The following is a 13722-nucleotide window of genomic DNA, read 5'->3' as shown; positions in this document are numbered from 1 at the left end:
TATCAAGTCACCTCTCACCCTCCTTCGCTCTAATAAGAAAAGCCACAGCTTCCTCAACCTTCATCAGACATGCCCTCCAGTCCAGGCAGCACCCTCGTAAAGCTTCCACATCCATCCTATAATGAGGCAACCAGAGCTGAATACAATATTCCAAGTGTGATCTAACCAGAGCTCGAAAGAGCTGCAGCATAACGTTGTGGCTCTTAAACTTAATTCTCCCTGCTAATGAAAGCAAACACCCCATATGCCGCCTTGACAACTCTATCAACATGGCTGGCAACTTTGAGGGATCCATGCATATGAACCTCAAGGCCCCTCTGTTCCTCCACACTACCAAGTATCCTGCCTTTTAACACTGTATTCTGCATTCAAATTCAACCTTCCAAAGTGAATCACTTGACACTTTTCCAGGTTGAACTCCATCTGCCACTTTCCAGTTCAGTTCTACATCCTGTCAACGCCCCATTGCAACCTACAACAGTCCTCCACACTATCCACAAGTACACCAAACTTAGGTTCGCCAATGACACAATCAGCCCATATTTCCATATCCTCATCCAAGTCATTTTATAAAAATCACAAAGAATAGAAATCCCAGAACTGATCCCTGCAGAATACCACTGGGTCACCAAGCTCGAACCTGAATACTTTCCATCTACTACCGTCCTCTGTCTTGTATGGGCCAGCCAATTGTGTAATCCAGACGGCTAAATTTCCCTGTATCCTGTGCTGCCTCACTTTTTGAATGAGCTAAATCTATGTACAACGCATCCACTGTTCTACCTTCATCTCAAAATGTATTTTCTTACATCCTCAAAGAATTCGGCAAGGTTTGTGAGGCATAACCTGCTCCTCTGAAAGCCTTGCTATCTCTAATCCAACTATTGTTTTCCAAGTAATCATAAATCATTGTTTGATGCCTATCCTACCAGTCACTGTTTTGACTTATCTCCTTACAGCTCTGCACTCCTGTCTGACATGAGTGAGAAACAGGCTATCGGGAGAGGAGGGATGGAGAATGTTATTATACAGTGTGGGGTTGTAGGGTCACGTGAACAAGTTACATATTCACATAGCCTGCCGCCTTGTAAATCTTTGAATTTTGTAGGCCACTATCTCTAGGTTTGCCAAAAAACACTGCTATTGCTTGTTTTTTTTTTGGCTGTTTTTGTCCACGTCTACTTGCATTATTAGACTGGCCTCGTAATACTAACCTCTTTACAGTCCCTCAAACCCTAAGCCAGAATCCCAAGGCCAAGGGAGCAGCTTTTGCAGTCCTCATCTCTATTCCTTTTGGTTTCTCAAGCCTTAGACATCCAATGTATAGCTTAGCCAATCTTAATAGACAGCTTGGTCAGATGTCCTAGTGCTATTGATATTAGCAATAACCTGCTGTAAAAGCCTGAGTCTCCTGAAAACGCTCCTTCATTTGACAAATTCATGCATCATACCACACCCTTTTCTGAATGGCAGCAAAGTGCAGATGTACGATTCTAATACTGTGACGGTGTTCAGTGGTGATGTCAAAGTCTGCTCTTGTATCAACAGTGTTTCAGGAAATGCTACCAATTATGCTGATGTTTGCAGGTCCTTTTAAGATGTTTCCAAGCATTGCTTCCAAGTTGATTCTTGAACTGTTATGATCCCATTTGGTGTTATTAATGGACAGGTCAGAGTCAGACTGATATCTGGCTTAATAGATGGTTTTGTTTTTAGTTTTAATAAGGTGGTCTTCTATTGAAACACAAAAAGGCAATGTTGCAAATTTGGTTTTAACAATAAAACTTGCACAAAAGAAAGGAAGAGGAAATAAAATAAAGTAAATTAGATAACACATTTCCAGCTTTTGAAAAATTTTTAAAAATGCAATTGAATTAATACCATCATCCCATTACAATCCTCAGAATTAATTTCTCTACTCCACGTAGGTCAAACCATATGTGTGGCTTCAGTTTCTGTTCATGAAAATTTGGCAGCCTCTTCCTTCATTCATGATGTGACTAAGCATAAACTTTTTCAGATTCCAATAACCCCATATAGAATTTTAATCAAACACTTCTGGTCTGGAACTTCTGCTAAATGCCTTCCACTAGTAAGATTCCTTTTTCTAAGTAATTGTAGATAATCTCCCTTTTGCAGGTGAACTGCTTTACACATCCAGCTTCACTGAAGAATACTGGCAATTTGTCCAAACAAACTTAAAAAATATATATTGTTGTCATATGGGTACTTCTCATAATCCAAAGAAAAATCATTTCTGACCTAAATTGGAGCCTAATGCATAATTGTTTATTTTGGGAGAATTTTACAAGCCAACAATGTAAAAATAAACCCATAACTCTCTAGGAAATGCCTCTCACTGTTTTAAAGAAATCCCCACTTCTACAAAAATACTTGAAGTAAATAATTAAATTCCTTCAGACACACAAAACTTACGTGCCACTTGTTCAAATTCAAAAACTCTCATGTACAAAACGACTTGATTTTCCTGTATACATACCACACTCGCTACAACGAAGTAGAAGATGAAGATGTTAAATTAGGAGAAGGTCAATTATAAATGAATGGGGCAAGAATTGGAAATGTGGATTGAGAGCTGCTGTTTGAGGGTAAATCCACATCTGACATGTTGGAGTCCTTTAAAGATCAGTCTATTAGAGTGCCGGACAAGTATGTTCCTGTGAAAATGAAGGAGAGGAATGACAGGATTTGGTAAACTTGGATTACAAGGGAAATCATCAGCTTAGTCAAAAAAGGAAGCATATCTAACGTCAATAGAAATTTAAAAATGAAAGTCATTGAAGAACATAGAGAAAGTTGGAAGGAGTTAAAACTGAGTCAGAAGGGCTAAAAATGACTATGAAATGTCCTTGTCCAGTGAGGTTAAGGAGAATTCCAAGGCATTTTGTACCTATTTTAGGAGCAAGAGGAGAGCTAGAGAAAGTGCAGAACCTCTCAAGGAAAAGAAGGGAGGTTGTATGTGGAGGAAATAGGGGGTGGAATGGTGGGGATATCCTTAATGAGGACTTTATGTCCGTATTCACCAAAGGAATGTTGACGTTAGGAAAAAGTGTGCGAATACTCTTAAGCAATTCAACATAATGAGGAGGAAGTGTTGGGGTTTATTTTTAAATATATACAAGTCCCCAGGGCCAGATGGGACCTTTCCCAGGATAGTGTGGGAGGCAAAGCAGGAAGTAGCTGGGGACTTAACAGATACTATTGCATTCTCTTTGGCCGTAGGTAAGCTTCCAGAGGACTGGAGATTGGCCAATGCTGCTTTATTTAAGGGGGGAAAAAAGAACAATTTAAGAATAAATTAGCAATTTAAAATTCAAAAGTTGACCCTCCAACAATCAAATTAGAAAACACGCAGGTACTTAAAAGGTTAGCGAGCATCATGTTTTATCTTCCAGGAAATTATTATTGTGACTTATTAAGATTATTACAGAACCTATTCCATTGGTGGCAGCAGACAACATACAATTCAGTCCACCCAATGCCTGTCCATCTCACGTATTGTTCTGATGCTCTGCATGTCAGCAATGATCTGTAATGAAACCTGCAGCCCCCTGAGAAATCTTTCATTTGACCAGTCTATCCTCACTAAATGGCAGTCAAATGCAGATGCAGGATGCAAGTTTTGTGGCTGCATTTAATAGCTACAGCTAAATTTGCTCCTGACTCAAATGGGTTACTAATACCTTACAGGTGACCCTAATACTTGAAGATCCATTAGGATATGACTCCACCCACTGATTCTGGCTGATTCTTGAGCCATGAAGAAAGATTCCTGGTATGAGTCATGCCATCTGGACAATCAGCTTCATTTTAATTCACCCTGAGCACTGGCTGATCCACATTGGGGTTGTTCACATGTTGCAGGATATTGGTTTATTGGCCTCACAATAGGCATTTGTCAGACACCAAGGTCGCTGCTGGTCAAGGCTGATCTAAAGTATCTGAATATTACTAAGTCTGAAAAGTAAAGAGGACCACCCTTTTATTTTCAGAAGAGGTCATTTATTTTTTCCAAAACGCTGCAACTATTACTAAGGTGTTACAAGTTATACTGTCAAAAAGTGTGGTGCTGCAAAAGCACAGCTGGTCAGGCAGCATCCAAGGAGCAGGAGCGTCGATGTTTTGAGCATAAGCTCTTCATTAGTATACTGCTAATTCCTGATTGACAGTTTAGTTGTTTAGGCAGACTGCACAGCAGATTATTGTATAATAACATTGTGATAAGTCATAATGAACACTATGTGTGTCCTAAATACACTTGCAACATGGAGTCATGCTCCTATCTCCAGGGATTTGCCCTATCCGACTGCTGTTCTTTGGTAATACTGTTTCAATTAACTGGAACCTTCATTCCCATACAGATGCCTCCACCATCCTTCTGTGATCAGTCATCTGGATTATACATCCAGTAATATTATAATATACCACCACAGCAGACTTTAAAGTAATGGTGTTAGATCACAGTTCATTAAAGGATGTTATAACCAGCCTTGAAAACTAATTAGAAGAGTTTTTATTCAAGCTAACAACAGAGATAGGAAATCTGGAAACCCTTCAACAGTTTCAAGTAGTCAACTAAGTGGCTGTTGGTACTGAGCTGGACTGGAGATTAATGGAAGCCATGAATCCTAAAGTCCTGTGGTCAGGCAGTGGATATAAAGTAGTGATGGAAGATCATTCAGCTCATAATTCATGGTCTTAAAAGGATGAGCATGATATATTGTACTAGTTTAAATCATCTAAGCAAGGGAGGAAATGAGGAAACAATTTCTGTCAAATTGGCCTGGACCTTTTACCTGTTTTCTCTACATTAGATCAAATATAATATGATCTGTATGTCACCATAGTGGATGTTGCCTGAAACCAAATAAAAGCATTGACAGAAAAAAAGCCATAGAGTCATAGGGTTCAATGATTTAAATAGTAGGTTTAACATCTGAAAAAAAAAGTAAGGAAAATTAACTCTGCTTTGATCCCTGGAAAGAACAAGAAGGGGAAAAGGAAGACATGAGTTTAACAATGGGTGAGTAAACTGAAGATTGTCACTGGAATCAGCGACACACTGGGTGAACTCTTAAGAGCCACAGACCGGGCAGAATCCAATCTGCACATTATAAATGTATGAGAAAATGGGCAAACAAATATCATCTTACCCATAAAACTTGACCCAGCTTAAACAATGTCAGCTTACATACTCCTACCATAGGAATAACGTCAAGTGGAATGGTAAAAGAAATTTGGTCACTTCACAAAAGCTCAGCAATTCCTCCCTTTTCAGATGCAGTGGGTGTGAACGACGTCCTATTGCTGTACTATCCTATCAGCTTTCACTGTGAATGTGTAACATGGAAAGTATGGTGTACGTGCCAGCTCCAAGGGGTTGAGGCCACAAATATGTTATTCTAAAAAGTCGACTCTCATGGGTACATGACAGTGTAATAGGGATGAAAATTGAGATGAGAAAGTGAGGATTGCAGATGCTGGAGATCAGAAATGAAAGTGTGGTGCTGGAAAAGCAGGTCAGGCAGCATCCGAGGAGCAGGAGAATCGACATTTTGGGCATAGCCCCTTCATCATTGAGAAGCATTGAACCTTCTGCAGAACCTGTTGCAGTCAAGGAGTGTGGGATGTGTCCAGCTGCAGTGTGGCACAACTGTGTTGACCTTCCAATCATGTATTTACAGTGTGAAAATGGTGGGCAACTCCATAAAGTACTTGTGAATATAGCTTGGAAGCAGCCTCAGTGGCCAACGCCTCAGCTTCTAGACAGAAGCTGCTCAATGGCTGAATACTGCAGTAACTTTGAATCTTGGTCATATAATCAGTCATTTTAATACCCGCATATCTTGTTGCTGTGCAGATTCAAACTGCTGTAACTATCAGTGCTGAAAGAGACATGCAGGTTCTTGTAACAGTCGAACTATCTACCCACCAACAGATTGCAGGAATGCCACCTAATGGGAGCAGCTCCCGGGTGCATGAATCTGCTATGTAAGGGAAAACAGCACTCAGGCTCCTACTATCGTCACCCTGCCTTTCAACCTTTCCGCTCTTCATCTGTGTTGAATTGGCACAGTCCAAAGTCTGAAACTCAACACTCAGAGCGTTGATTGTCATCTTTTTAATTCCCATTTTCATCCAGTTATTTAAATCATTAGAGGACTGTCATGTCTTTTGTAGATCAATGTTCAGTCATTCTTTGCAAAATGCAGCCAAGAGCACATTTCCAGGTAAATGACACACAGGATCATTGCATAAAGATGCTTCATGCTGTAGTTTCCATTTTAAACACATTGCCATTCTTCAGTGAGGCAGACAACCAGGTAGATTTCTGCTATTTTGAGCCAGACACTGGCTATCCATGTGCTGTCTTTGTGTTTCTTCTCCATAGCGTACCCTTCACTCCCATAAAAACGTAAATGAAGGGAAAACTGATGTGGCCTACAAGCATTTGTATTTCACTACAGATCACAAGTGCGCTAAACCTTTCCAGTTACACTATGATGGCTCTGCCACTTTTCACTATGTGTCCTTGTCACGCAATTTTCAGCCCCTTTTGCTTTTGGTCACATTCATCCTTGTTAACTGTACTTTGTAAAATTATTTAAATTTGCAATCCATGACAAAGAAAACACAAAAAACTTGAAAAAATAGAAGTTTAATTGAACAAGAGAAAAACGACTACATTTTAGAATCTTAAGAGAGAATGACATATTATGTAGCATTTTGTGCTTGGGACATACCGAGACCGCATTTCACTGACAAATGTTAAAGATTTTAAATATATCCTAATTTTGTCAAAGATAATATTAATGAAACACTAATTGAAGAACCTAGACTAGTACATGAAACTCAAATTTGTGTCAAAACAATAACTTTATAACTGATAATAAGAAGCTAATATTCTTGGCCTAAGAGGAATTTACAGCTTGCACAACATCTTTCAGATATCAAAAATTCCAAGATAATTCAGTGTCTTTTTTTTTAATGAGCTCTAACTCTTGTAAAGGAGATACTAGGACAGATAAACAAAAGGTTAGTCAAAGGAGGAGGAAGTGGAGAAGTTTAGAAGAGGCAATTCCAGTTTGAAACACAGGCATCAATAGCACAGTGATTAAAATTGGGCACTTAGGAGATCAGAAATATTGGAGAACAGGTATGTGATGTGGAGTTGTAGATTAGAATTACAGGCAAGACCATGCAAAGACTAAACAAAGTCAAGAATTTTAAAATCAGTGCTGCTTAACTATGAGCCAGTGTACAATAGCAAACAGAATGTGATGGGTTAAAGGTACTGACTACAAGTTAGAACAGAGTTTTGGATAATAAATTTTCACAGGGTAGAATGTGGAAGGCTGGTGAACAGTACAACAGAATATTTGGAGGTAACAAAGGCACTGATTAATGTTTCAGCTGAAGATGCGCCAAGGTCAAGCGAGCCAAGCAATGTTTCTGTGTTAAAAGCTCATCCCCGTGTAAAATGTGACACCAAGGCTGGTTCCATTTCTGACAGCTGCGAGGGTTCAGAGTTTGTAGAATGGACCAAAGACAATGGTAAATCAGTACTTGATGAAAACATTTGGAAATCCAGGACTAGTGTCTGCCAATTTATAAGTGCAACAGACTAGAGATGGTGGCAAAGTAGAGCTCTTTCTTCTAGTGTACATTCAGAAACTTTCCGAAGAGGGCGCTATCAAACAGGCAAATTGATCAACATAGTAGACTGAAAATTACTGCAGGAATGGCAAACCAATTTTAGGAAAATTCTTTGGTTGCAGCTAAATAAAATCAGTTGAATGCAGTTTATTCAGTGAAGAGGTGTTAAATGACTGTACAACCAACTGGACAGAACAATAATGGATTTTGTCTCTTTCAGAGTAAACCTGAGATGCTTTAATGTGCCTAGATTAATTTAGGATGTTTCATCTGCATGGATGAGTTGGACCGAAGGGTCTGTTTCCATGCTGCGCAACCCTATGCGTCTTAGAGATGCTCAGGGAGAAAAATCCTGACTGGAGAGATTTAACATGCAAGTCAATAAAAATGGGACCGATAGAGGATGTGAAAACAACAATAAAGGAAATGAGAGGTTGGAAATGGGATGGTAAATTTGAGGGAAAAAGGTTAATAGCAGTTATGAAAGAGGAACATTACTTGAGAGAATATCAGGTAACTGGACAGCTAAGAAATTTGGGTGGTCAGAAGCATCTTGGGAAGAGAGAGAAAGAGACAGTAGATTTTGTATACAAAGGTGAGCTCAGAAAGGGCAATAGGGAAGAGAAAAAAAACCCCAGAAATCCAGGCATATGTAAGAAGAGCCTTAGAAAGGAAGCTTGTTGACAGAGTAGGAGAAAGGGGAGCTGTCAGATGAATTGATCAGATGGTCTCATCCCTTGATAATCGATTTTCTGCCTCACCTGTTCAAATTATATCTTAAAGAGATAATGTCCATTGCTTCAGTACCGTCTTTGAGAATGTAAAGAGGGCACTATTTTCCCTGGAGTTCCTTTGACTGAGATTGTAGTAGATTTCAGGAAAATCCCTATGAAAATCCCATCTTTCCCTTGACCTTAGAATTGTCTAAGAAAATTCCTAGACAAGCGGTGTAGTGTACAGATTGGCATGAATTGAAGAAGTTTAAGATTAAGGCTTAAAGTTAACTTTTATTGTCAGTTATTTCAAATACTCCCCATAACTTAGTTAAGATTATAGATCAAGGTCAACAATTTGGTTAACCTTTATCATTATAAACACTGCTAGCTGCAGTGTAGTAAATATGCTTAGAAAGATCTGTTCATCTTCATACTCTTGTGTTGGCTTCTATTTACCAGCAGGGCAGCACCCAGTATAATTACACCATTAGTAAACAGGAAACTACTAGATAGGTGGTGACTGAAGAATATTTTGGGGACCAATACAAAGTAAAAAAGGAGACTGCTACCAAATTGAACTCATTAAATCATTAACTCTAGAATGAACTCATTAATACTTTATGCTACCTGAGCTGTTAAGCTGGTGGTCTGCATTGAGCTACCATTCTCATATCTGATCTTCATTTTGTTCCAATCAATGGATTGACACTTCATGGGTGATTGGTTACAAGTGGCAGTGAAAGTAGAATCTTTGTATTATTAGGCCAAAGAAGCTATTTATCTCTTCAGGAATTGAAACCCAGGTTTCCTTCCTTCCATACACTGGCGTTTTAAAAAAATGTGCAAATTATGCACATTATTCTGAGTACATTATCTGCAGCCAAAGTAATATCTTCATTCTGTGGGTGAAAGACCGGCATCTGGAATTAGATTGTTGTGCACGCAGTTAGAAATTCCCTAAAAAACAATTTTCGTTTCTATTCAGCTGTCATAGATTATAAATATTCCATATCATTTTGCACATCAGAGACAATGTTGCCACTGTATAGGAATGTACACATTCCTGAAGAACTTATGCCTGAAACGTCGACTCTCCTGCTCTTCAGATGCTACCTGACTTATTGTGCTTTTTCCAGCGCCACATGTTTCGATACTGTATAGGTTGTCACGGACGCGTTTTACAACAGAGTGAAGAAAAAGGTTATAAAAATAAATGGCTAGGAAAACTCAGTAGCATCTGTGGAGAGAAAGTAGACTTTATATTTTGGGTCTAGTTCTGAAAGGTCACTGGACAGGAAACATTGCTGTCTCTCCGCAGATGGTGCTTATGTTTCTTATCCAGTCACCCTTCAGAACGGGACCCAAATGTTAACTCTGCTTTCTCTCCACAGATACTGGCAGACATCTGAAATTTGCCAGCCATTTTGGATTTCCAGCATCCTTCGTTCTTTTGGGTTTTTTTGGTTATGAAGAGAAAATTGGTTGGTATTCAACGGTCAATAGCAATTACAAAGTGCCACTGATGTGTTTGGAAGGAGCTGATCTTGATCAAAAATTTTAAGAGCAGCAAAAAGGACACAAAAGATGTAAACAATCATTGTAAATGAATTTTAGCATACAAGCGAGCCAAGGAAAATCTGAATGAAATAATCATTTATGTTTCCAAAAATTTGTTATACACTAATTCTTAAGAATTTTTTTTCTTAATGAGTTCTAATCACAGGTGAACATTTAGCTTCATCACAACAGTAGTTTTAGGAAAACATACAGATTAAATTAATGCTGCATCATACCTGTAAATAGTTCAATGTAATTTCAAAATACTGAATGCAATAATTGAAATCCTTAAAAACTCAGTATAATACAATTCAATTTTAAAATTGAGACAATCAATAAGAGTTACTCCAACTTGGAACCCCACTGTTTTAGAGCCCTGGAAGAATGTTAGACCTGTACATGAATGTTATATTATTCATCCAAAAGATGCATGGATTTACACACAAAATTACAGAAATAATTCTGGAGGTAAATTGTATTTTATGGCTGAGGACACATTCCTTAAACTCTAATTTTAAAGATCGCATAAGGCAAATGTTTTGCACAATGTGAGTGTTCAGTGCAGATAAATCCATTCACGCTGATAGTTATTTTTATTTTACCACAGTACGCTCAACATTCATAGTTTGGATTCAGAACTCATGAGTCATTGCTTGGGCTCAGAAGGCAAATGAATATTTGTGCCTGGTATAACGTGTTCTCCTTGTCCATCAATTAGGGGATCCCATTGATCAAAGTCCTTCTCAAGACCTGCAAAGTGAATTTTGATATTCAATTAAATCCTGAAAAAATGGAATAAGAAGGAAATTTTCTCCCTGTCACACGGGAAATGTTTGATCCATATACAGAACGATACATTCACGTCTGGACATCAGTATTAACTTTAGAATGGGAAACTGTTCTTTCCAAAGCTATTTCACCTAATTTCTGATATACAACCTTTATTATACACACTATACATTAAATAGGACAGAACTTTATGGTACAGGTCATTCTGCTATAACGTGCATTTCATTAACACAAATGTGTTTCTAAAGCAAGAAGTTTTAAGGCATGTACAGAGGAACCTCGATTATCTGAATTTCAGATTATCTGAACCAGATTGCAAGCTTGGTTAAACCGTGTTATCTGGCACTCAATTATCTGAACATTTGATTATCTGAACAAAATACTCCCTCCCATACTATTTGGATAATCGAGGTTCCTATGTATTGGTTATAACGTGATTCCGGTCCTAATAGTTTAAATGGTGCTGCTATTACACGATTTTATTATAATATGAGAGTGCGTGAGAATCAAACTAATGTGTTATATCAGAACTGACTGTTTTAAAAATGTACATTGTCATTAAACATTTTGCAATTAGTTCCAATGGGAAGTATATGATTAATATTGAAATCACAATTTCATCACAAAATGATTCACGGACTCAGAATGACTACACATCAGAAATTCAAAGAAAGAGGCATATTTCTATAGTCTTCTTGGATTGCACCTTTAGTATTGTGTTGCCTCAGTTTTAAAAAAAATACTGCTCTAATTGTTCCGATTCTTGAAATTAGGTAAGTGTTTATTCTTGAAATATGAAAGCAAATCAGTTTAATTACTCACCCAAGTGTCTTTGCATGAATGCTAAAGAAGCTTTGTTGCTAATATCAATAGCTATAAGGGGGTCTATTGTTCCTTTTAATCGAAATATCTTTCCAAGGAAAGTGCCGGTCAAAAATGTGAAATCAGGGAAGCTCTGATGTACTGTTCCCCTATAAAGAAACATAGAAAGAAAAATTAAATTCCGTCTGCAATCCAAATACAAAACCAGGTACTTTTAAGAAATAGCCACATTTTTCTCTATTCATTCTAGGGATGAGTGTGTCACAGGCAATGCCACCACCAACTGTCCATTCCTAAATACGCTGGAGGAAAAGATAGTGAGCTGCTTTCTTGAACCAATGCAGCCTAGCATTGGATATAGTCAGCTTGTTTTTGTGAAAGAGAAATTGCGTTGAACCAATTTATTGAAATTTTTTGAAGTTATAACGCTCTTTAGATAAAGGGGAATCTGTTTATGTACTGGTTCTGGATTTCCGGAATACATTTGTCAAAGTTACACATAAAAGGTTTTGAGTATTTTAGGAGTTCATTAGAGGGTTAACATACTAGCCTGGATAGAAAATTGGCTGGCAGAAAACAGAATATATCTAAAAGGGACATTTTCAATTTGCCAAGATGTGCTGACCAGGGTCCTGTAGAGGTCTGTACATAACCCTCAACTTTTTACACTTTTTATCAATGACTTAGATGAGGTGTCAAAAGTTAGGGTTTCAAAATTTGTTGATGACAAAAAAAGTTAGAAAAATATGTTGTGAAGACGTAAGCAAGATTGAAAAAAGATATAGGTTATACGAGTGGTCAAAAGCCTTGCAGATGCAGTATATTGCAGGAAAACATGAAGTTGCTGTCTTTGGGAAGAGGAATAAAAAACGCAGTATTATTTAAATGGTGAATGACTGGAGAATTCCGAGGTGTAGAACGATCTAAGTATTCTAGTGCTTAAGTCCCAAAAAATTGAAAGCAGGTATAGCAAGTGATTACAGCAGGTAATGAATGATAGGTTATTCTTTATTATGAGTGAAGTTGAACATATAAAGGAAGGATTTATGCTACGAGGCATTGGTGAGAGCACATCTCGAATACGGTGTTAGTTTCAGTCTCCTGGTTTGGAGGAAATTAATATTTCAAATGAATGACTGTTGAGAAGATTGGACAGGTTGGGGCTTATTTTACATTAGAAAACAACAAGAGTGGTTTGATTGAAGTTTAGGAGATCCTGATTGGTCTTGCCAAGGTGGATTTAGAAAGAACATTTAGTGGAAGAGTCCAGAACTTGATGAGGTGATTTTCTTTCTCTCAGAATTGAGCCCTTTGGAACTTTTTGCCCAAGAAGGGGTTGGGGTGGAGGAAGATGGAGACCCTTGGGTGGCACGGTGCTCAGTGGTTAGCACTGCTGCCTCACAGTACCAGGGTCCCAGGTTCGATTCCAGCCGTGTGTGTGTGTGTGTGTGTGTGTGTGTGTGTGTGTGTGTGTGTGTGGAGTTTGCACATTCTCCCTGTGTCTGTGTGGGTTTCCTCCAGGTGCTCTGGTTTCCTCCCACAATCCAATCATGTGCAGGTGAGGTGAATTGGCTATGCTAAATTGCCCCATAGTGTTAGGTCAATTAGTCAGAGGGAAATGGGTCTGGGTGGGTTACCTTTTGGAGGGTCGGTGTGGACTTGTTGGGCTGAAGGGCCTGTTTCCACACTGTGGGTAATCTAAAAAGAAATCTAATCTTAACAAGAGCCAGGGTTAATGGAGATAAGTGGAATCTGGTGCACACGAACCGGTCAATGTGATCAAAGCAAATAGGGGATCAGGCTTTCAAGACTGAATAGCCAACTCGTGCAACTAAATCGTATGTCTGCACTATAATAGTGTAAACTTCAGAACTTTTAATATCTGTTCATAGATCAAAAGCAGCATTAATACCTCTGAATGAACTGTTAAGGGACAAGGACAAACTGTTATACAGGGATCAAAAGCAATCAGCCATGTCTGGGAAAAGGAGGAGTTCAAACTATATAAACAAATCTGTTTTAACATCTTATTGATAATGGGCTGCCTTATGCCACAAGGACAAGGGAGTGCCCTCTGAAGACCTTAAGGAGTTAATGAAAGAACAGGCTTTGCTTCAAACAGACACTGACTGCCAAATATAACAAGGAACAGGGAAGCTAC

At 38.5% G+C, this 13722-nt stretch overlaps 1 protein-coding gene across 3 annotated transcripts in view; it reads right to left on the bottom strand.

Annotated features, from left to right (window-relative positions):
* Nucleotides 1-10031: 10031 nt before the first annotated feature.
* The window catches only part of pla2g7 (phospholipase A2, group VII (platelet-activating factor acetylhydrolase, plasma)), a 74074-nt gene continuing 70383 nt past the window's right edge, over nucleotides 10032-13722 (bottom strand). For all 3 annotated transcript variants that reach the window (XM_060853602.1, XM_060853586.1, XM_060853594.1), the window contains exons 10-11: nucleotides 11562-11710; nucleotides 10032-10700 (exon numbers count right to left, since the gene is read on the bottom strand). In XM_060853602.1, coding sequence (XP_060709585.1) covers nucleotides 10597-10700; nucleotides 11562-11710 — 253 coding nt within the window. In that variant the 3' untranslated portion in view covers nucleotides 10032-10596. The remainder of the gene's footprint in view (nucleotides 10701-11561; nucleotides 11711-13722) is intronic.

Source organism: Hemiscyllium ocellatum, chromosome 3 (genome assembly GCF_020745735.1).
Source record: "Hemiscyllium ocellatum isolate sHemOce1 chromosome 3, sHemOce1.pat.X.cur, whole genome shotgun sequence".
NCBI classification, from domain to species: Eukaryota; Metazoa; Chordata; class Chondrichthyes; order Orectolobiformes; family Hemiscylliidae; genus Hemiscyllium; species Hemiscyllium ocellatum.
This window is presented reverse-complemented; position numbering and strand designations above follow the sequence as displayed.